This window comes from Heterocephalus glaber, unplaced genomic scaffold, assembly GCF_053883595.1.
Source record: "Heterocephalus glaber isolate CG9 unplaced genomic scaffold, H.glaber_assembly_v1.0 deba00001569, whole genome shotgun sequence".
Taxonomy (NCBI): Eukaryota; Metazoa; Chordata; class Mammalia; order Rodentia; family Bathyergidae; genus Heterocephalus; species Heterocephalus glaber.
Window position 1 is genome coordinate 5,704,271 of NW_028258354.1, and position 24,840 is coordinate 5,729,110.

Here is a 24,840-nt window from a genome sequence, read left to right on the forward strand (position 1 = left end):
TTATTTTTAGTGCTCATGTGTTGTGAAGTGATGACCAAGGAGAAATAAGCCTATCATCTTCAAATCGGTTAGATAGATAGATAGATAGATAGATAGATAGATAGATAGATGTTTCCAGGGAAGCAAAAAATAGTTACAAAAAGCAGATTGTAAACATGCTGAAGACATAACAACTTTTTCAAAATAATTTTATCAGGTGGTGGTACTTTGGGTTGATTTTAGCAATCTTAGCAGCTGCAAGATAGTAATTTAATGAAGTAGTTTTGCCTTGATGACCATGACTGTCCAAGACCTACTTGTGTGCATTAGTTATCTTTGCTTAAAGATTTCTTTTGGCCTTTTCAGTAGTTTCCTTGACATTTTGCTAGGCTTCTAAGCATAGAAACTTATCCCTGTGTTAGCTTTCTGTCATCATGACAAAGTATCTAAGAAAAGTCAACTTTAAAAAAGTGAAAGATTATTTTGGCTCATGATTTCAGAGGTTTTAGCCCATGTTAGATTGACTGTTGATTTAGGCACATGGCAAGGTAGAATATCATGGCAGGGAGCTCAGCTCATGGTGGGGTAAAGCTGCTCACCTCATGGTGGTTGGGAAGAAGTCAGAGAGAAGAGGGAGAGAGAGAGGCCTTAATACTCCCTTTAAGAGCCTACCCATAGTGATTTAATCTTTTCCCCACTTGGCCCCACTTAAAATTCCAACCACCTTCCAGTAGAGTCACATGCTGGAGACAAAGCCTTTAACACATGAGCCTTTGTAGGACATTTAAGATCCAATCATAACAATCCTTATGGAGAGAATTTTTCAAGATATTTCCTTAATGTTTTAGAAATTAAATTCTATTATCTTTCTCTTTAAGAATATTGTAGATGCAGAGAAAATATAATAAAAGTACCTAGTTCTTTTGCTAGTTTTTCTCCCTGAATCTGTCACCTAGTAGTCTCATTTTTAATTCTATTTATATTACTTTTAGAATCAGCAGTAATTGCTGAAATCCAGTTACTGACATTATTATTTTACCTAAGTCAAGTGTCTCAAAATCTCTGAAATTTGTCTCATTTAAAAAATAGACAAAATATCTTAAGGGTTTCTGGGAAAACTAAACTGAACAAATACTAGAGATAATAAGTGCTTAGCATAATAAGTACTCAATATTTACTGAGCTCGATCTCTTTATCCACTTTTATATAACTGTAAATTGTCTTTTAGGTTAATTTGAACACCATACAGATAAGTTAATAAAAGGCAATTTGAACTTTTGAAAATATTCTATTTAATTAATGCTGTTATATCTAGAGCCATGCTCTGTGTGTGTGTGTGTGTATTTGGTCAGGTATTATAACTTACTATACTTTATTGTATATTCTTGAAAAAATCAGTGATTTGCATTTCTCGTATCGTGTTTTTACATACACTGGTAACATAGTCATTTATTCTCCTTATCAAGTATAGCATATCATGTGCAGCTGCATGTGCTGTACTTTGATGTGACCGACAGTAAAGGGGTGCTCATGCCTGCAGGACCAGACTTGTGAGTAACATGGTGCACAAAGCTGTTACAACAGCTACCTTGTTACTGGGCAATAGGAATTTTTCAGTTCCATTATTATTCACTGGACCATAATCCTATATCCTTTAACATTTTTAAAATTTCAAGTTACAAAGCATTTCTTTCCACCAGTAGTTTCTAATAGAACAAAAAGCATATTTGTCATTTGTATCATGTTCTTCTGAAACGTTAACTTGAGATTGTCTTTTTAAAAAGCTATTTCTCACTGTATGCATATACAATGTATGTGAAACATATGTAAAAAGAGAAAAATAGGGTAAAAGAAAAAATTCTTTTTCTCTTAACCATGGTGGCAAATGAAGGTTTTATTGAATAATTTTAAATGCCGAATTACAATTTTTTTACCTTTTCCATATTACCAAAAAATTACATAACTGAAAGAAAAAAATACTACCAAAGACCACTAGTGAAAAATCACAATATAAAAAAGTGTTTATAATTATATCTGATTTGTAAGGTTATAGTATTTGAATTAATCAGAAATATATGGATAGAGAACAATAATGAAGGAAAATATGAAAAATTATTAATGACCATTAGAATAGTGCTTTTGTCATTTTGGGATTTTTTTTCTTGGTTTTCTAATATTGTATTATAGAGATTAGCATCCTGCAACCTTTTTTGGGGGGGAGTAAAGAATGAAGTTATGATTCTTTATTTCAACAAATTAAAAAAATCTGTCTCCCGCAACAAACAAACAAAAACAAAAATTCAGGCTTGTTTGTAAATAAAATTTTACTAGAACAGTTATTCCCATTTAAAAAAAAATCAATGGCTACTTTTTTGATAAATCTGTCCAGTGGAATAGTTACAGAAATAATATTGGTAACAAAAGCTAAAATATTTATTTTCTGGACCTTTACAGCAAAAAAATTGCAGATCCTTGTTATATCATATAATTAAATTTATGTATAAATAAAATGAAATAGAATATTATTGTTGATATCAAAGTAGGAAGATAGACCTACGATTTGTGACATGTGGATGAACCTGGAGAACATTATGCTAAATGAAATAGGCCAGATACGAAAAGAAAGGAGATGCTGTATGACCTCACTGGTGTGTAGAATCTAAAAAAGTTGAATTCATAGAAGCACTGAGTAGAACAATATTTCTACAGTTAAGGGTAGGTAGTAAAAATAAGAAGCTGTTTTCAAAGGAGTACAAACTTGAAATTATACAGATATTAAGTCTGGAGTTTTAATGAACAGCATGAAGACTAGTTAATACTGTATGCATATTGGAAATTTTCTAAGAAAGTAGATTTCAGTTGTTCTCCCAACAGTAAAGAAAAATAGTAACTACGTGAAGAGATGGAAATGTTAATTAAATTGCAGATAGTAATCTTTTCACTCTGTATGTATATATCAAACATTATGTTTAAATATGTGCAATTTTTATTTAAAAATAGCAGGTTAGAACCATATCTGCAGTCATCAATAAAGGGAATAATGGAAAGCAATAGAAAAGACAATAGACCAAATCACAGGCTAGGTTTTCTGAAGGCAAGTGCCAAAATTAACTTTTATTAACTTATTTTAAACATTACCATGCCAATAAAAATATAGCTTCTGCATTCGAATTGAAAGATAACCACAAATGGAATGAAAATGGTATAAAGAAGGTAACTGAGAAACATTAGCAACTGTATTGCTTTCAAGAGCTAAGTGAGCAGCCATTAATGCACCAAAAAGAATTATGTAAGAGAACTAAGATATGTTTGATTTAATTCCTGTGAGTTCAGATGTATTTGGTTATATGTTATTTTCTTCCACAGGATAGTGGTTGTTCTATACTTCACAGCCGGCAGTTATGTGTTCTTAGGCATATCCATAACAAAAGTCTCTGTGCCCCTCAACAAACATATTATGGTTGGGGCTGGGAGAATTTCAGTGCAATGAAAATACATAAAATGTTTGTCAAAAAAATAGTAAATAGCATCTGTTTTGGAAATGCATTAAAATTATTATAATTCTGTGGAATTATATAATTTCTAATACTATAGGTTTAAAACAAGATGCAATAAGAAATGATTTTGAGTATTCTCAATTATTAAAAGTGGAAAAATTCTAAAATAAGCTTAATTCTTTATAATTCATCAGATTTAATACATGATCTTTTGTATACTTTATGCCAAAAATCCTAAAGTTAGCATTTTGGATTAAGAAATTATTTTACTTTGTTTTATTCCAGTTCCATTTTCCTTGTATTTGAAAATAAAATTGAGATAACTTTTGCTGTTTGTTTGGTACTTCAGTTTTTATTTAAATTCTTAACTTCTCTTTGAGTAATTTTTGTTCCCATAAACAGATGAAATGTTTTCAGTTTTTAGCTCATTGCAAAGTCATATATCTTACATCATTTTTCTGTGAATTTCTGATAATTTTCTGAGTACAACAGTATTACAAATACTTATGAAAAATCATACTGTCATTATTACTGGACAGTGTTCTTTTAGTAATCAATGAGTGATATACAAAAATGGAAATAAAATTTAAACTGTTCTTTATTTTTTTTGTATAGGTTACTTGAATTTCAAATAAAGGATCAGTAATGCCACCAACGCCAGCTACCCCGCCTCAGTACCCACCTCCTGATGGAGGGTGGGGCTGGGTAGTAGTCGGAGCTGCCTTTATATCCATTGGATTTTCGTATGCATTCCCCAAAGCAGTCACAGTATTCTTCAAAGACATTCAGGAAATATTCAACACTTCCTACAGTGAAATAGCCTGGATATCATCCATAATGCTAGCTGTTATGTATGCAGGAGGTAAGATTCTTGGAATAAGTAGAATTCTGGATTAACAAGACAGTTGCATCATGCCATATGTTTTTCATGCATGGTCTTGGTATATGAAAGCCCTGTTTTCATATTACAGTCTGTCAGAGGAGTAATTAGAAATTAATTTTTAATAATTAACATCTTGAGCTATTCACTTCATTTTTATTTTTAATATAGTATTTATTTGTACAACCCAAAATATAGAATTATAGAATTTCCAAGTGAGTCACTTTTCCATTTAATTTAAAATGAAGGGTACATTATAGTGTTAGTGTCATTTTTTACTATTGCTGTAGCTAACAGAAATGCTTTCTTCTGAATAAGAAAGAAACTTAAATTGCTGATAATTTATAAGCCCAGAAAATACATTATATTATACAGTTAACATGGAGTGCTGTCATATACGTTTTGGACTCATTCAAATTTCAAGTGAACTAATTCCTTATTGCCGTAGGGTTTACTAAATGGTGACATCTTTCTGTGTAAATGGTTTTCAGATGATTACTTTGTTACATTGTATGTTAAAATGAAGGTGTTAGTCATGAGGGATAATGAATACATCAGAGTACCATCTGACTTCTAAATAGTTTTAAAAAATAGAATTCATGCATTATTATGTGACCTATCATCTTTACATCAGTTTTGACAGGTGACAGGACTGTCATATATTTTTTTACAAGTCCTTTTTTAAAATATATGGATTTTATACTTTCAAATTTTTTTCAACTGGATATTCCATTTCAAGGGACAGTTATGGACTCCGAATATAAGAATTTTTAAAATTACGTAAATTTTCTAGTGTCTTTTTTTGTTTTACAAGTAAAGATAACATGGTTTTAGTGAAGGATATAAAGCATTGGTAATTACATACAATATTTGTTAGTATTTAGTTTCATTCATGACCGCTCTGTACTTGATCTGTGTGATATGACTTAACCCTCTCAACAACCTGTGAAATAAGTGTTATCTTCTCTCTATTCTGAAGAAATAGAGATAAAATGCTTTCCCAAGTCAGACAACTCATTAGTGGCAGATAAAAATTAAAACTTAAAATATTTAATCACTATGCTATCTGCCTGTCTTCCTCTTTACGTCTAGAAAATGACAGAGCCAGCTCTAAACCAGGCCTTCTGCTAACCTGATGCAGTGCTCTTTCCTTACAGTATAGTGCCATGCATACTACCTCTGCCAAGGTTATTTGATCAGTGACATTTAAGTTGTTCTGTCTTTGTTGCACTACCAAAGAAAAATGTGAGGCTGAGATATGTGTGTGCATGATGTTAGTGTTTGTAATTATTTTGTTTATAAATTATTTTTAATTAATACAGCATAGGATTGGTTAATCTGATATTTTTATTTTAATAGCACAAAGTATCTTTAAAACACTGTGGGTACATCAATGCAAAATTCTGCATTATATCCTTTTTAAGAATCTCTTTTGAATAATTGCCTTACGGATCGTAACAATTTTTTTCTTATGATTATATAGAAAGTAGATATTGTGCAGAGGAATTGCTGTTCTATTCTGTGGGTTAGGTGTTTTTAAATAGTACTTGGCTAAAGCAACAGACAAAGTCATCTTGACCTGAACTCCAAAAGCTATTAATGTTACGATCAGCCCTCACCCTTAAATACAACTAAAACAGACTTCTCTAGTGATGTGATATAGATTGACTGAATTAGATTTCAAATCCTATTAATGTTCAAAATTTTCTGTTGAGCAGATTGCTGATTAAGTCATAGGTAAGAAAAAAATTAATATGACTATTTAGGTAAGTCCATTGTTATTCTACTTCTCTTTTAGCATAAAAATTCCAAACCTCTATGGCAAAAAGCAGTATAACTTTATTTGTTGCTCTAGCTATATTTTGTCTAGTGGCTATGCCATCACCCAAGGTGCTATTCCCCAAATCTGCTCCATCTGCTGGACGAAGAATGAACATAGACTGTGAGGAAGATCATGTGGAATAATTGAGAGTTCAGGCCTGAAAGGAATAAACTTCATTTCTCCCTCCCCTGGAGGGCGAAAAACTTGGCTACTCAACACACAGCCAAAATCTCCTATCACACTCCCCACCAGGTCGAGTCCTTTCTGACTCCTCTTGTGAAAGAGCCCTGGCTGTCTGCTGGGGGAAGTCCACTACTCTGAAGGCCAATCCTACTTACCCCAGGGTCCTGGAGTTACCATCTTATCAGGCCTGTCTGGAAAAATCAATGGCTCACTAACTTGGGAAATCTGCCCAGCTATTAATAACCATCAGTTTAGTCTTGTGTTTATAAATCTAGCAGTTTGAGGAGTAAAGTGAAGTATTGGTGTACAAAGATTTTTTTCTCCCTAAAGCACCTTCATTGTTGGGAGAGGCTATTGTTGTCAATAAGTAAAGAACACACTTCTCTGAAAAAGATACAGAGATCAAAAAGAGTTGCCAGAAATTAAAAACATCATGACAAAGTAAAAATTCCTCAGAGAGACCAAATGTTGGGATGGCTAGAATTCAAAACCAAGGTGGTGGTTAGGAAAACAATCAGAAGAAAATATACCAAAACGGCCAGGAAATATTGTCTTCTCAGCATCAAAACACATCACAAAACCACAGTAACTAAGTCATCTTGAAGTCAATACTGGCTGGAATAAACAAATAGATACATAGGGCATAACAAGCCTGATGCCAAACTAATAATTTGTCAAGTAACTCCTCATTAGACACCTGGCTTTGCAATGTGAAAAACATGAAGGTAAGTCCCCATCTAGCACCACAATTAAAAATAAATTCAAATTGAATTAAGTTAAAAAAAATAAAAAACTTCATTTCTGCCACACATTCCACTGGTCAGAACTCTTACATTGCCCTACCGAGATACAGGGGCAATAGGAAATGCAGCTTTCTTAAAGGAAAAATCAGCCAGAACTGGATATCATCCACCCAATACTACATAAAACTTTATACCTCTATAATTCTTCACCAGCATCAGAAGCAAAATGTGTTTACAGATGTGCCTTCCATGACTTGGCATAGATCCAAACAGAACATTAGAATGATAAATACTCCTCAATCTAATTTAATTTTCTCAGAAAACTAAATCTCAATATGAAATTACAATAAGTAAATACTCATACTAGATTTATTGTAAATAAATGATCATTTTATTGAAACATTTTGTTTTTTAGATATATACAGTATAAATTTGAAAAGACAAATAGAACTGTTGAAATTCATAAATAAAAATGGTAGTTTTATATTTATAAATTTGGAAAAAATTACCTTAAAATGCTTAGGATTGTAGATTGATAAAATATGTTTACATTAAAGATTGACAAGTATTTAGTATCTGGTTCTTTTAAGAAATCAATGCTAGACACACAGACATACTTATTGTATAGTAACTGAGTATGGTAATATGTACGTCAAGCCAAGAACTTGGAAAATTGCCCAAAGCCCTCATTTGATAGGGCTAAAACATTTCACATGTCATCCATGACCATGGAGGAAAGTTAAGAATAGCAGAAATTGTTATACATTGATCTTCCTCATAAAACTAGAAATGTAATTCTAGGCCCCTTTCCTGTGGGACAGAAAAGCAAACTGTCACATTCACTATTGGATGTAGATCTTAGACATTTACATGGCTTGTTGAAAATAATATCTATAGACACCCTGCTGAGGTCCCCAGTCGCGTGGAACACACGCCGAATCAGCCCACTGCAGAGAGGCAGGTCTGTGCATGCCCTACCGAGGTCGTGAGTCATGCGGAAGACACCGAATCACCCCACTGCAGACAGGAAGCCACCTGATTCCACATTACAAAGGCACAGAGGACACCGGACCACCAGACCAAGGTACTGAGTCCCACTGTTCCCGGCCCAGAGGTAGGGGCTTCTGAGCCGTCGTCCCACTGATCCTGGCCCAGAGAAAGGGGCTTCTGGGCCACCATCCCTCCCACCACTCCCGGGCCAGAGGGAGGGGCTTCTGAGCCACCATCCCACTGCTCCTGGTCCAGAGGAAGGGGTTTCCCAGCCACCATCCCTCTGGCTGCTCCCAGCCCACAGGAAAGGGCTTTTGGGTCACCATCCCTACTGCTGCTTCCGGCCCCTGGCCCACCTCACCCACCTCAGAGGAGGTAATCTGTGCAGGCGCTAACAGCCCCCCACCCCAGTCGAAATGAGAAAACACATAAATAAGTCTCAAAACCAGACTTCCAGATCACCTATAGCAACCCCAAAGGGAAATGAGATGGAACACTCTGATATTCAACCACCTGGACCCACTGAACTGGCAACAAAAGGGGGTCTGGAAAAAATGAAATCAGAAATAATGTCTCAGATAACAGGAGAAATTGTGCTCCTAGTGCAAGACATGATTAATAAATCTAGAGAGGAGCTGAGGAACATGATGGAATCCCAACATAAGAAACAAATGGAATCCATAAAACAGATGCAAATAGATTTCCAGGACATGAAAAACTCCATTGAAAGTCTACACAGCAGAATGAGCCAATGTGAGGACAGAATTTCAGATATAGAAGATAAGATTGTAATTAGTGACCAGGAAAAGAAAACTTGCTTCAAAATTATAAGGGAACATGAGAAATCAATCCAGCAGCTGCTAGATGATGCAAAAAAGAATAACATAAGACTGATTGGCCTCAATGAAGAAACAGGAGAGAGTGCAGATGACATAAAAAATCTCTTCACAGAAATAATGGCAGAAAACTTCCCCAGCAGAGGAAAAAAGCTTGACATACAGATAAGTGAGGCATATAGGACTCCAAATAGGCTTGATCAAAAAAAATCTACACATAGGCATATAATTGTTAAGATTCCAGAAACACAACAGAAGAACAAAGTTCTCCAAGCAGTCAGAGAAAAGAAACAAATCACATAGAAAGGAAAGCCCATCAGAATCACAGCAGACTTCTCAACACAAACCATCAAGGCAAGAAGAGCTTGGAGTGACATAGTCCAAGCCCTAAAAGAAAACAGCCTCCAACCCAGATTGATGTACCCTGCAAAACTATCTTTCAAAATTGATGGAGAAATAAGATACTTTCATGACAAAGAGCCCCTTAGGAACTTCGTGAATACCAAACCAGCACTCCAAAGAATATTACACAATAGCCTAGGAACAGACATTGAGGATCACAACCCCAGGAAGCAAAGCAGAATGAACCCATCTGGCATGACAAGAAATTAAATGTAAAGGAGGAGAACCCAACAAAAAGAAAAAGTCATGGCAATGACAAGTCAATACATTTCAGTTATAACCATCAATGTTAATGGTCTCAATTAACCAATCAAAAGAAACAGACTGGCAGAATGGGTCAAGAAGCAAAATCCAACAATATCCTGCATACAAGAAACACACTTCATTCAAGAGGAAACTCACAGACTGAACGTTAAAGGGTGGAAAACAATATTGCATGCGACAGGAACCCGAAGAAAAGCAGGAGTAGCTATCTTCTTGGCAGATCAAGTAGATTTCAAACCAACACTGATTAAGAGAGACGAAGAAGGACACTACATCCTTGTAAAGGGAAGAATCCAAGAGGAAGAGATGACAATCATAAATATCTATGCACCAAACACTAGTGCACCCAACTATATAAAACAAATACTAACGGACAGGAAAAGTCATATATGCACTAATACAATTGTAGTGGGGGACCTCAACACCCCACTGTCACAAATAGATAGATCAACTAGACTAAAAATAAGTAATGAAATACTAGAACTCAATCAAACTCTTGAACAAATGAACTTAACAGATGTTTACAGAGTCTTCCACCCCACAAAATCAGAATACACATTCTTCTCAGCTGCACATGGGTCATTCTCCAAAATAGACCACGTACTCACACATAGCACATGTTTAAGTAAGTGCAAAGGAATTGAAGTTATCCCCTGTATATTATCAGACCATAGTGCAATGAAATTGGAGATCCATAGCAAAAGAAACTCAAAAAATTTCATAAACACGTGGAAATTGAACAACACACTTCTGAATAACCAATGGGTCACAGAGGAAATTAAAGAAGAAATCAGACAGTTCCTTCAATTAAATGACAATGACAATACAACATATTGGAATCTATGGGAAACAATGAAAACAGTCTTACCAGGGAACTTCATAGCAGTGAATATGCATATTAGGAAAACAGAATGAGCCCAATTAAACAACCTGATGCTGAACCTCAAGCTTCTAGAAAAAGAAGAGCAGGACAACCCCAAAGCTCATACAAGGGAGGAAATTATAAAGATCAGAGGAGAAATCAATGCAATGGAGAGTAAGAGAAGGATACAAAAAATCAATGAAGCCAAGAGTTGGTTCTTCAAAAGAATCAACAAAATTGACAAACCTTTAGTCAACCTTGTCAGAAAAAGGAAAGAAAAGGCCCAAGTCCATGCAATTAGGAATGAAAAGGGTGAAATTACAACAGACCCAGCAGAAATCCAGATGATCATAAATACCTACTTCCAGAACCTATATGCCAATAAGATGGACAACACAGAAGAAATGGACAGATTCCTAGATACATATGAATTACCAAAGTTGAATGAAGAAGACCTAAAAATTCTGAACAACCCAATATCAACCAATGAAATTGAAAATGTAATTAAAAACTTATCAACTAAGAAAAGCCCAGGCCCTGATGGCTTCACTGCTGAATTCTACAAGACATTTAGAGAGGAACTGCTGCCACTACTGTTTAAACTCTTCAATGAAATTGAAAGGGAAGCAATACTCCCAAATTCATTCCTGGAAGCAAGCATCACCTTGATCCCCAAAGCAGAGAAAGCCCCAACTGAAAAAGAGAACTATAGGCCAATCTCACTAATGAACATAGATGCAAAAATCCTTAATAAGATACTGGCAAACAGAATGCAGAAGATCATCAAGAAGATCATACACCCTGATCAAGTGGGATTCATCCCAGGGATGCAGGGATGGTTCAACATACGAAAATCAATCAATGTAATACACTGTATCAATAGAGCCAAGGACAAAAACCATATGATTATCTCCATAGATGCAGAAAAAGCATTTCACAAAATCCATCATGCATTTATGATAAAAACCCTACCAAAAATTGGAATAGATGGTCTCTACCTCAAACTGATAGAAGCCATCTATGAAAAACCAACAGCCAGTATCATACCAAATGGTCAAAAACTGAAATCCTTCACACTAAAATCAGGAACAAGACAAGGATGTCCACTATCACTACTCTTGTTCAATATAGTTCTGGAAACATTAGCCACAGCAATTAGACAAGAGAAAGAAATAAAAGGAATAAAGATAGGAAATGAAGAAGTCAAATTGTCATTATTTGCAGATGACATGATACTCTATCTAGAAGACTCCAAGAACTCCACCAAAAGTCTTCTAGACTTAATAACCAAATTCAGTCAAGTAGCTGGTTACAAGGTCAACACACAAAAATCAATAGCTTTCCTCTACACCAATGACAGACTCACTGAGAGAGAATTAGGGCAAATAATTCCTTTCACAATAGCATCCAAAAAACTGAAATACCTAGGAATCATCCTAATGAAAGAAATCAAAGGCCTCTTCTCTGAAAATTATGGCACTCTGAAAAGAGAGATTGAAGATGATATCAGAAAATGGAAAGGCATCCCCTGCTCCTGGGTAGAAAGGATTAATATAGTGAAAATGGCCATACTTCCAAAACTGCTATATAGATTTAATGCAATTCCAATTGAGATCCCAGCAGCATACTTCATGGACCTTGAGAAAACAATCCAAAACTTCATTTGGAACAAGAAGAGACCCAGAATAGCAAAAGCAATTCTAGGTAATAGAGGCATGGCAGGGGGTATCACAATCCCCAACCTGCATCTATACTACAAAGCTACTGTGATAAAAACAGCATGGTACTGGCAAAGAAACAGACTTGAGGACCAGTGGAATAGGTTAGAAGATGCAGAAACATCTCCAGACACACTCAGCCATCTCATCTTTGACAAAGGAGCCAAACACCTTCATTGGAGGAAAGATAGCCTCTTTAATAAATGGTGCTGAAAAAATTGGGCTTCAACTTGCCAAAGATTAAAACTAGACCTGTATCTCTCACCATGCATTAAACTAAAATCAAAATGGATTAAAGATCTAAATATTAAAATAGAAACTCTGAACCAGTTGGAACAGAGGTTAGGTAGAACCCTTGAAGACATCGGTGTAAGAAAAGATTTTATGAACAAAACCTCAGTTGCCCGTGAACTAGCACAAACAATCAACAAGTGGGATGTCTTCTTATTAAAAGGCTTCTGCACAGCAAGAGAAACCACCAGCAGTGTGAAGAGACAACCCACAATGTGGGAAAAAATCTTCACCTCTTCCTCAGACAAAGGTGTACTATCTCAAATCTATAAAGAACTTAAAAAGATCAGACCTCCCAAATTTAAAGACCCAATCCAAAAATGGGCATCTGAAATGAATAGATATTTCTCAGACAAAGAAGTAGAAATAGCAAATAAATACATGAAAAAATGTTCCACATCACTGGTCATTCGAGAGATGCAAATGAAAACAACCCTGAGATTCCACTTCACTCCAGAAAGAATGGCTGCTATCCTGAAATCAACCAATAACCAATGCTGGCGGGGCTGTGGGGAAAGAGGAACCCTGCTCCACTGCTGGTGGGAGTGTAGACTGGTGCAACCACTGTGGAAATCAGTATGGAGATACCTCAAAGAACTAGGACTGGAAGTCCCATTTGACCCTGCTTTTCCTCTGCTGGGGATCTTCCCCAAAGAATTAAAAGAATCATACCACAGCGATATATGTGCACCCATGTTCATAGCAGCACAGTTTGTAATAGCTAAAACTTGGAAACAGCCGAAATGCCCATCAACTGGAGACTGGATAAAGAAAATGTGGTTTTTTTATAAAATGGAGTACTACTCAGCCATAAAAAATGAGAAATTAGAGACATTTATAGCTAAGTGGATGCACATTGAGGCAATACTCTTAAGTGAAATAAATAGGACACACATGTGTAAATACCGAGTAGTTTCTCTGGTGTGAAAACTGAAAGTGTAAATAAGGACGAAATGTATAATAGGTAATGTGAAATCAGAAGAAAAGGGGCAAAGGGGAAGGAAGTGGGAGCGCTAGGGGAAAGGATAGAAGGGAATGTGATTAATATGAGAAAATGGAAAAATAGGAACATAATATTTGTAAGTAGGGAGGACTGGAGGGGTTGAAGGGAGGGCTGGGCAAGGTTGAAAAATAAGAACCAAGAGAGACTGTAAAGGTGCAAATTTCCAATGATGAATGTCATTATATTGTGTACCTAAAATGTACCAATGATTAGAATGAATAATCGATAATGTAAAATAGGAAGAAAAGGTCCAAAGGGGTAGGGGTAGTGGGAGGCACAGGGGAAAGGAAAGAAGGGAAAGAAAAAATGATGAGAAATGGAAAAAATGGAAATAAAGTCTTTGTAAATAGGGAAGGGTGAAGGGCGTGAAGGGAGGGCTAGGAATGGGGAAAAAGTAAGAACCAAGATGCATTATATAAAGGTACAGTTCCTAATGAGAAATGTAATTGTGTTGTATACCTACAATGTACCTATAAAAGAATTTAATACCCCAAAAAAAATTTAAAAAAAGAAAATAATATCTATAGCTAATCCTGGTAATTAGTGTTTAATCTCTTAACAAAAATAATTTGCACATTTAAAGCTATAATCTCAATATGAAAAGTTTTGCTTATGTGCTTGCAGATCATTTTTTTCATTTATAACTATTTATAACAAACATATAATAGATTCAGTTAATCTAAAGCACAGTTATTAGTCCCATTACTCAATTGCAGTGCTTTTGTTCTTTCAAGTGCAGTTTATACCATTTCTGTTTCTGAATAATGGGTCTCTTTGTAAAAATGTGTAGTCCTTAGCCTTATCATAAACCCCTTTTTATCAGAATTTCTGTTGGTAGCCTTGGAAACTTGAATTTTAACAAGCACATCTGAAAACCACCTTTCCTTTATGTACAACATTGAGATTCACTGTTGTAAAAAAAATAAATATTTGATTTTAAAATATTAAAGTTTTTCTGTAGTATTTAGTAGATCTCTATTTATAGAGGCCTCTTTGGTTGATGATTATAAAATAAATTCAAAGACCATGAGGTGAAAAGGCATATGGTTTACTATGAAGTATAATGAGTCTGTCTACCAAGTAACTGAAATACTCTGTTCAACATAATGCTAATTACATTAGCCCTGAGAACATCTAAGATCTGACACACTCATTAGGGCTTAGCACTAAACCTATTAATCACTACGGTGGAGTCATTGAGTAAGATGGAACATGTTCTGAGGCCTGGCCTGTGATGTCAGGGCCTGAGTCTCTTGTAGTAATTAGGTGACATCTGGGCCTTGGTAGCAAGGTATTATCTTCCCTTCTGATGTCTGAATTAAAAATGAAACTAATAAAAGTTATGCAGAATGAATGAGAAAGAATGCAAATTATGTTTATACCTTACTTCATCCTTAGAATAATGGCACTAAATTTCAGCAGCCCATCTGGTTATCCATATGGTCTCCTGGAGTTCTAGAAATTTTTAGCAAATAGGTCAAACAAAGTGGTCACCCCATTAATACAGCATTAAGTAGAGGTAGAAAACACATTTCAGCTTAAACTTTTTACATAATTTAGAGAGATTCAGGGATTTATTTTATAAATGGTGATTACATATGATTAAGTTTTACTGTATTGTTTGTCTGTTATTCTGTCGAATGATAATTACTGTTTAGCTGCACAATTACTAAATACAGATTTTCAGTTTCCAGTCTGTATGAGTTCCTCTGTATGAGTTTTTTCTGGTATTATCTGTTCTGATTTGAAAGAATCAACCACTCTGAAGAAGGTATTTGGCTTTGTCTTTCTGATAAATTATTCTGTTGTGTATGAGTAGTGCCTACCAAATGTGTTAAAGTGTATGGTTTTGTGATGGACCACTGTTTGCACGCAACCAAGCGTTATACCACAGAGCTTATTTAACTGTAGGTGAAAAATCAAAAGGTTTTAGCAGAGCAGGTTGATGGCCACGATATACAGTGTGTATTTTTCTGTTCTTTAAAAAAATTAAATACAGTCACTATGTTATTGTGCTTTGTACTCTATAAATATTTTGCTGAATAGGGAAGACTATTAAAATAATTCATATTGTACTTTCTCTTAGCAGCCATACAAAAGAAATTATTCCATTCCTGTGTTTGAGATAACTATGACTTTTTTCCTACCTTTATAAAACTCAGAAATTCTAGCAGGTACACTTAGATGATCCTGTGCAAGCATTCCTGGACTTCTTACACCAGTGTCTGCGAGCTTTATTTTTTATCCATAAATGTTGCTGTAGTTTTTCAGGAAACATGTAAACTATTGTGTGGTGTAAACTATTGTGCATCCGTGTACTCCTCTATACTTCTCAGCTTCTCTCTCCTTAGGTAGAGGTCAGTTGACCAGTAATGACCAGTGAAGTGGAAGGGAAGGACATGCATCACCCTGGGAACCAGGAAAAGGCAGTTTGATGTAGTATGCACCTTCCCTTTCTTCTTCTCCTGAGGCATATTACATGGCTATACCAGGAAGGAAGGTCTTTGATCTACATCAGCTTTTGACTGAGTAATTACACAAAATTAATTAAGGTTTGAGAATTGTTATACAGAAGAACCTGCATTATACTGATCATTACAAACATGAAAGTTTAGTTTGTTGTGTAACTGTAATATACCTTATGTAAATTATTACAAAGGCACGAGAACAGACTATGAGATAATCTATTTAGATTATATTATGAGGATGTACTTGGAGTATGTCATCCGATCTCAGAGTAGAGGGAAATTTCAGTATCTAAAATGAAAAAGAAGTTATTGTGGATATTATTCTTGTCAGTTTTCATAGAAGTGAAAGTGAGAGGCAGGCACTTGAAAAAGACAGATTAGGGATTAAATCATGCTCATGGAGCTTTCTGTGGTTAAATGTCTGTCTTTCCCAAGAAGGGATGGAAAGAGACAAGGGTCATGGACACATTGAGAGTATGCTTAGGCCTTTGAAACCGTTCCAAGGGATTCTTTCCCTACTGCAGGCTGATAATTTAGTGCAAATAATATCAAATTTTTACCAAATGCTATTTTAACAGAAAACTTAAACTTTATTGGCATTCTTTCTAATACATCTGTTTTAGACCAGTGAACCTTTACCTTACTGATTTATAAAAATAATATATTTTATGTGATTGTGTTTTGGTTGCTAATGACAGAACTTGATTAAAAAACCCTTAAGGTGAAGAGAAACATTTATGTAGAACACAGATACTGTTGTTTCCCAGGTCCACTAACACCAGTGATTCTGTTTTGTCTGGCAGGGAATGTTGCTGTCTTTCCACTTTCCCCTTTCCTCTACTTCTTCTGGAGGCTCAGCTTTGTGTACTTATGTTAGAATCCTTCCACAAAATAACATGGTTAGTACCATCTCAGCCCCATAGTTGAGGCTCAATTCGCCTTGAGAGAGGCTGCCATTTTTCTTGTGTTTTATTTTGACAAATTTTAGGGCAGATTGCTAAGTTCTGGCCTTTGCATGTGCCTTGCAGGCAGTAAATGAATGAAAGACTAACGTTGGCAGCCTAAGTGCAGCTATATATCTGAACCAGAAAAGGAGCAGCTCCTTAGTGCAAGGGTGATACTGTTTCCATAGAAAAGAAGGATTCTGAAAAAAATTAGCAATAGTCCTCACTACTGAACTCTTCTTAAAAAAGGGATAAATATATTCTTTTCCAGAAATAAAATCGTGTTGGTTTTTACTAATCACTCATAGGAACTTTGCAGTTAGATATTTTATACTTAGCTAGCTAGCTAGGGTTATATGTCAGAATAAACATACACTATGTTTAGAAGCATTCTTGCCTAATGACACTGAAAATAGAGCAATTTATGTGTTATAGTTGGAAAAAGAAAAAGATACAGGTTAATAATCAGTTCTACGGCCTTTATTCATATTTTCTGTGGTGTTTCCCTACGCCTCCTACCATTTGGATAATAGACATTGGTCATCCTTTTGAGCCTCCTCTGAAAATCTTTCCTGTAAGCAGAGAATTCCCAATTTCACCATTTCCTGCCTCCATAATTAAACAATTAGAAATTCACTTTCTCAAAGTTTTCTGTGGTTAAGACCCAGAGATATGACCCAGGCCATATCAACCTAGTGTAGCAAGGCTAGTTTTGATTCAGAATTAACTGATGTGAAAAATGTACATGCTTCTTGGAATACAGTAGTTCTATATAATCCATAACTCCATGGCATAAAAATAACATCAATTTTGAAGGTCAATGGGACTTTTCTCATTGCTGATACAAAATACCCAACACCCAAATTTGAAGAAGGAAAGGTTTATTTTGACTCACAGCTTTCAGGGCTTTCAGTCCTTAGGGCTGGCTCCAAGGTGGGGTGGAATGGCAAAGTGGCATTGTAGAGGAGAAATGGTTCATGATGTGGTAGGCAGGAAGCAACAAGCAGAAAAAGCAGAAATAGCATCAAGGGCAGTGGTGAAGCCTCCTTTTATATGCCATCCAGGCTACACCACGCCCAGCCCAGGGTGGACCTTCCCATTTTCCACACCCAGGACTATGCTAAACCAATTAGTGAACTAATTTAGTAATCACACTCCCCTAACCCCAACATCACACCTTTAATCCCAGCATTACAAACCCTAGATCCAGCCACTTCCAAAGAGCCCCACCTATCACTGCACACGGTTTTGGGGGACAGCTAGATACAAGCCATAACTGCATCATTGCTTGGAGTTCTAACCCTTCCTCATCTTCTATGATTTTTTTTAATGTGGTCTTTGAATTCTTCCTTCTTTAACTAAAATATATGGTAGGTATATGTGGAATTGGGCTCCTAAAAGCTTCTACTGAGTGGTAGTCTGAAATACTTTAGGATTGTAGAATTTGTAATAGCTTTTTTCAGTTAGCTATTTTAAAGGGTCTTGTAAAATAGAAATTAAATTCTACATTTTACATGCTGTGAGTGACCTAAATTGGATGGATCATGTTAGATAATTCAAAGTAATATATTTCGAATGCTTTTTTCTTAATATGTTGGTGACTTTGGCAGAGTGGTTTCACTATTCTAGAGAGGTTCATAGATTTGACCCTAATGTAAGATGCTGACAGTGGCAGAAACTGTTTCTGCACATTCATTGCCAACTATTTGTGTACAGACATCAGAGATGGAGATGCCCATGTAATCCAATTTCACAGCTTTGGAGAAAACCTTATATAATATCACTAATTTGTTCGTTTATTCACAGACATTGTGAATTTACAGTGTGCAAAACACTGTTGTGGCCTTGGGAAAGACACTCTGAGCCATCAGACGTTAACTGTGCTTTCAGAATATGAAAGACCTTTTTAGATCTTTGGTTATTTAATTATAATTGTAACATGTATTAGTGAAGAAACAATAGGAACCATTGAACTGCACAAAATGGAAACATATCTCTTACTTGAGTGATCAGACAATGTCTCTGTGAGCAGAATTTAAAGGATGGAGACCCAGCATTAATAAAGTGAAGAGAAGTGGGTGAGTCAGAGGAACAGTATGTGTGAAATCCCTAGAAGATTACAGAAAGTTCTGGTAGCCAAAGGAAGTGACCACGATTGATATATGTTGATAAGACAGAGGAAAGTATAGTAGATGGCCTCTAGAGCATACTGGAAAGTTGCCCTGGGCCACTTGTTTTATGTCCACATAGACACATGAGAAGAGTGCCAGAAGATGAGCATCACAGGTATTATATTAATTTCCTTGGATTGCCATAAAAGAATACAACAGATTAAGTGGCTTAAACAACAAAAATTTGTTTCTCATAATTCTGGAGAGAGGAAGTCCAAATTCAAGGTGTCAATGGGGTTGGTTTCTGATGAGATTTTCCCCCCTTGGCTTTTGATCTCTTTGGTCTCTTCTCACTTCTCTTGGTGTGCAGATATTCCTGGTGTCTGTCTACTTCGAAGAACATTTGTCATAGCGGATTGGGGATTAGTATTTATTGTGACCTAATTTAATCTTAATTATTTTCTTACAGGTCCCATCACCACAGACAGTCACATTAATGATTAGTGCTTCAAGGTGAATTTTGTAGGGACACAAGTTTGTAACAGGTACCAAGATCACAATTCTGAGTATTGTACTCTTTCTAGTCCATCTTAAGAACAGATTCACAGTCCAGAGTGTGCTGAAATACAAGAGATTTTCATTTGTCAAGTATGCTCTATAAGTTTCCATGAACACTGAATTAACAAATTAAAAACTGCTACCCCTAGGGGAAATCCAGGTGATCCCATGAGCCTCTTGTCATCACAGCATAACATTTCTGTCAACTGAACAATACATGACCTTGTTTACTGTACACTTCTGTATAAAAACATCTTACTAATTATGCTGTTGATTCATTAGCATTGAACTTATTGCAAAGTGAACTATAAATAGTTCTTAAGCTTATCTAACACATATATTTTCACCCTGAGACACATTGAAGCCTTCTTGTGCTTAAAGACTACTAGCCAGAACTTCAGCACTATGCTTGGAGTCTTTTTTAAACAGCAAAATCACTAACAAAAAGCACAAAAATGCAGAAAATGTGGCATTGCATAGACCATGAAAAGAACACTTGCTTATATTTTGAGATACGAAAGGAAAGGCTAATCATTGCCTTGTTCATCCTCCAATCTTTTGCACATATCCACCAATAACTATGGAATCACTGTGAGTATTGATTTGGGGGTTACAGATAAACTTTAATGAGGAGGCAAATTTACACATTTCTCTGATAGAATTGAATCAGACGTACTGTATTTCCTATACTACATATAAATATTTGTAATTATTCAATGTTTCAATATCATTATTTTATCTGGTTTTTTTTGAGAATGAGATATGCCTGCACACCCCTAAAACTAATTTGTACTGGCATTTGCATAGATCGGCATTTCTTATCACCTTGGCTCCTACTGAAGTTATTAAAAGAACACAAGTTTCCTGAGGTATTAAAGCAGTAGTAATTACACTTATGCTTTTTCTAGTCATTAGGAGGGCTTTACTTGTAAAGACTTGGAAGTTTTGTTAGATTTTTGGAAATTGATATGCAGCTATTGATCAACATATTCTGGTTGGAGTGTGCTGTGCATGCTCTAGGAATTTGAAGACTCTAGCCTTCTGTTGGTTTTGCTTTTGCCTCACTTCTCATACTGTTAGTAATTGGATTAGCGGCCCTAAATGTAAGCAGCCTATATATTTTCTCAGCATGCCATGAGATGAGTGCATTTCTGGAAGGCTGAAAAGTAGTAAAACCATTCAATAGAACTCTGACCCACTTCAAATTTGTCTCTTCTTTTTACATGAGTAAAAAAGCATCTGTACATAAAGGCGGTGACTGATCTCTGAATAGTGAACAAAGGGGACCAGAAAGGACAAATGCTGTGTGTGTGTAGAAGATTCGGAGTTTCTTTTATTTTTTCTAATCTTCCACTAAGTAATCCATCGTGGACATTGATGAATGACTTGATTCGTAAACACAAGAATCATCCACAGACCAAGGCCTATATGATCTGTTGATCCTATTAGGAGGAAAAGTATCATACAGTAAGTTTGGAGCATTTGGAATTTTATTCCAACCAGATAAGCTGTTGTAATGTTGGTGGAAATATGAAATGTTATGTGTTTGGCAGTGATGGTTATGAAATACTTGTACAAACAACAGATAGCTACCAGTTTGACTTTGGGAAAGACCTGGGCTACAGAATCTGCTGTTGAAACGAGTCTTTTTCAGTGTTGGAAATTTCTGTCATCTTCCAAGCAGTAAACATGGATCTAAAACAAGAACTTTTTAAAACCTCCCTTTATATTTTTTGTTCTTGTTTGGTTGTCTGGAACAAACTGTTTTGCCCCTCCATCTGAAATATACAAAGGGTTGAATTCTAATAACTTCATGTAGAAAGTCTGAACATTCAGAGGTTGTTATTAACTTTCCAAATGCCTCCTGGCAGCAGAAGTATTTCACAATTAGTTTAAAATATATGTAAAATAGCTATGTAGAGTAAATTTGGCATTTTCAGGTGAAGAAAAGCAAATTTAATGAAATCACTCAGATAAAATGAACCATAAGTCTTTCTTAGTAACATTGTTCCATGCAAGAAATATTAAGTACCTTTCTTTGTGTTGTAGCAAAAGTATTATTTAACAGGTTTTTTTTAAATCAAAAGATAGATTTTTAGAAGTAGCATAAAACTTTCCAAAAGTAGCATAATTTCTGCTCCTTAAAGGTCCTTCCAAATTAGATCAAACACAGCTAACTGGAAACTTGAGGCAAATCACGCCAGTTTGTCGAACAGTTTTTCTTAACAAAATAGCCTTGTTCCTGTACACAATAAGCATTCCAAAATATACATGTGGAAAAAGAAATATATTTATATTTATGAACTCTTAATTTGTATGTTTGATGATTTTATTCTTAGGTTTTCTGAAACACACTGCTAATATTGAATAATTATTAGATATATATTTTTTATCTATTTATGAAGTAGTAAAATTGAATGTAGCAATGTTTTGTTTTCCTTATATATTCTGCAGTCATTCATCAGGGCATTAGAGTCGTGGAAGGAAAACACATCTCACAAAGTGTCTGAATTTCTATTTGGTTTCAAAAAATAATTTTTTATTGCTTAAGCTAAGTAGGAAATATTTACCATAGAATGACCTAAATTAAACTAGATAAATATATGAGTACTAGTTTTAACTTTCACAATACTTAGATAATACTCCTGACATTTCAAATGTAATTATTTATATTTCATGGGGTTTTTTTTCCCTAAGGAATGTTTCTATTTCCACTATTTTATTTGTTTCTTTGGGGGTCTTAATCATTGACTATAAGACTCTACATGCATTCTTGTTACAAAATATGCTAAAATCTTTCAGAGATGAATAACTGATATTTTAAGCTAATTGCCAAACAAAATAATTTTTGCCTTTTTTCTTTTTTAAAAAGCATATATTTTGAGAGGTGGTAACATTAGAATATTGGGTAGTGTTTCAGGAGATGGAGGATTTCGCTGTGTTCAGATCCCAGGGTCTCCATGTACTAGCTGAGTATTTGTGACCATGCTCAGTGCTTCTCTTGTTCTGAATGTATATTATGTCCATCTTTATTTTCATGATTATATATTTCTGAAATCTATTGATTAGTTTCATCTTCTCTGATAAAACACAATGACAAAGAACCATGTAGCTCTCTATCTAAATCTAGTTAAGTTCTAGCTCTAGCATTTAGCTAGTCTATTTTGAAAATTCAAAATTATTCAAAGAAATGGACGGCTTTTGCAATATGGAAACTGTGGAAAATGTGTAAAAAAGAAAGAAGATATCATATGATAATGCCTGTTTGCCTTAGAGGTCAATCTAAGAGAATTATAGACATGAGGGAGGAAATGATCTATTACTTTGACTACATTTTTCCTGTCTTTTAGACATTGTTTAAATTAGATATTTTATTGTTTAGTCTAGGTTTTATGTATGAGTACCCATTTTTCTATGCTAGAGACTGAGAAGAGCTATCAAATATGGGAATACCTAAATCACAAAATTGATTGTAATTATGGAGAGGCCATTGTGTGTGTTTTTAACTTTCCTGGCAATGGATGTACATTGTGTTTGAACAGACTTTAACACAGTATGTGGACAAAATAAACACCATACTCCAAATATAGTGCAGCAAAGGGAAATTCAAAACAGGGAAGCTAAAATGATGAGTTTTTGTTTGTTTTTGAAGTAGAGAATATCTCTTTTAGCAAGACAGACAAATCAGATTTTGTCTTCCCAGGGTCAAAATATCAAGTCTAAGAAGAGATAAAATAAAACAATATGAAATTCTGAAAGGTATGGAGTGTGTGAATAGATGTGTTAACTAAATTCTGCAATATTGGAATTTCACTGAGAAGGGAAATGGAAAAGTACGCCCCAAGAGAACTGAAAAAGACTAATTTTATAACATAAGAGAGTAGTATTTAAAATTGATAATACCAATAGAAATAAAATAAACCAAATTTTACAACAAAATCAAAGAACATTTTGATTAAACTCATTAGTGATTGATCTAGATATAAAAGAATAAAAGGTATTTAATATATATTCCTTATCAGTCCACCTTTACTGGAGTTTTTGTATTGAAAATTTGCTAAGATTAAAGTAGCATGTTAATCTGCCAAAGAAATGTTGGAAACAGGACTCATACCTAGGTCTGTGTGACTTTAAAGTTCATATTTTTGTTCATTTTGCTTTAGTGACAGAATTTCTCATGACTTTTGTTTTCTTTCCTAATCTCTTCAGATGCGTGTCGTCAAATAACCATGTATCCCATCAATTTATTGCCATCTATTGTGGCATCATTGGCAAAAGAATAAGAAATTGGAAAAATAATAAGATTAAATTTTTCTTATAATACTTGACTTTTTTTTTTTTTTTTGAGACAGGGTCTTGCTATGCATTCCAGTCTGGCCTTGAACTCAATATATTGCCCTCCTGGTAATCCTCCTGCCTCAGCCTCCCAAGTGCTGGGATTATAGGCATGTGCCACTATGCCCATTTCTTATTAGGTCTTTTTATTTCTTTCTTTTTAGAACATATTCATGAATTTGGTCTATGCTTTTTTGAAATATATTTTAGTCTTGTGAAGGCATAATTAGTTCATATAGTAATATAAATATGTCTCTTTATTATTATAAAGCACCAGTCATGGTAGTTTGAACTTCTTATATCACCAAAATAAAATAGAGAACATACTATAAACTCTAGGGTCAGATACGTGTAGGAATTATCTGTTTCCAGTATTTGCTTAACCATGTTAACTGTCACCTCTAACCTTTAGTACTTTCTGTACAATATGAAGAAAATAAAGATTACAGCCCAGTCTCTTCATTGTAAGCAAAGGTAATGCATGAAATAATAGCTAACATCATCCTTATTACCAGGATTATTGTCATCAGACCACCTCCCTTTCTCAGTCCCTTGGCTTCTTAGTTCTTGACCCTAACTTCCATGTTCACATCTTTAAACTTGTAATCACTAATAGTTCTGAAAATCTTAATAAACTCAGTTTTCTAATATCTTACTCTCCAAACAGCAGGTCCTACGTGATTTCACAAGTCCAGTAAACCCTGAACCCTACTGGCACTATCAGTCTACTGATACTGCCACATTTATCACTTCCCCCTATCATCTTTACCCTCCTTAACTAGATCAATTTCAGATTTAGTTATCATTTCTTACATTCTTTCTCAACTTTCTACTATTAATTTTCTGTTTTTTATTGATGGAAACGTAACTCTGGTTAAGGCCAGCTCTCCTACTCAAATTTCTGCATCTCTACAGCTGAAAGTAAATGAAGAAAACCACACTTCCTTAAATCCT

The 24,840-nt window shown here is 35.0% G+C and overlaps 1 protein-coding gene across 21 annotated transcripts in view; it reads left to right on the forward strand.

The window, feature by feature from the left end:
- The window catches only part of Slc16a7 (solute carrier family 16 member 7), a 176,043-nt gene that overhangs the window by 91,979 nt on the left and 59,224 nt on the right, over positions 1 to 24,840 (forward strand). For 20 of the 21 annotated variants that reach the window (XM_087192113.1, XM_087192115.1, XM_021241341.2 and 17 more), the window contains 1 exon segment: positions 4,092 to 4,338. In XM_087192113.1, coding sequence (XP_087048239.1) covers positions 4,122 to 4,338 — 217 coding nt within the window. In that variant the 5' untranslated portion in view covers positions 4,092 to 4,121. 21 annotated transcript variants of the gene reach the window in all.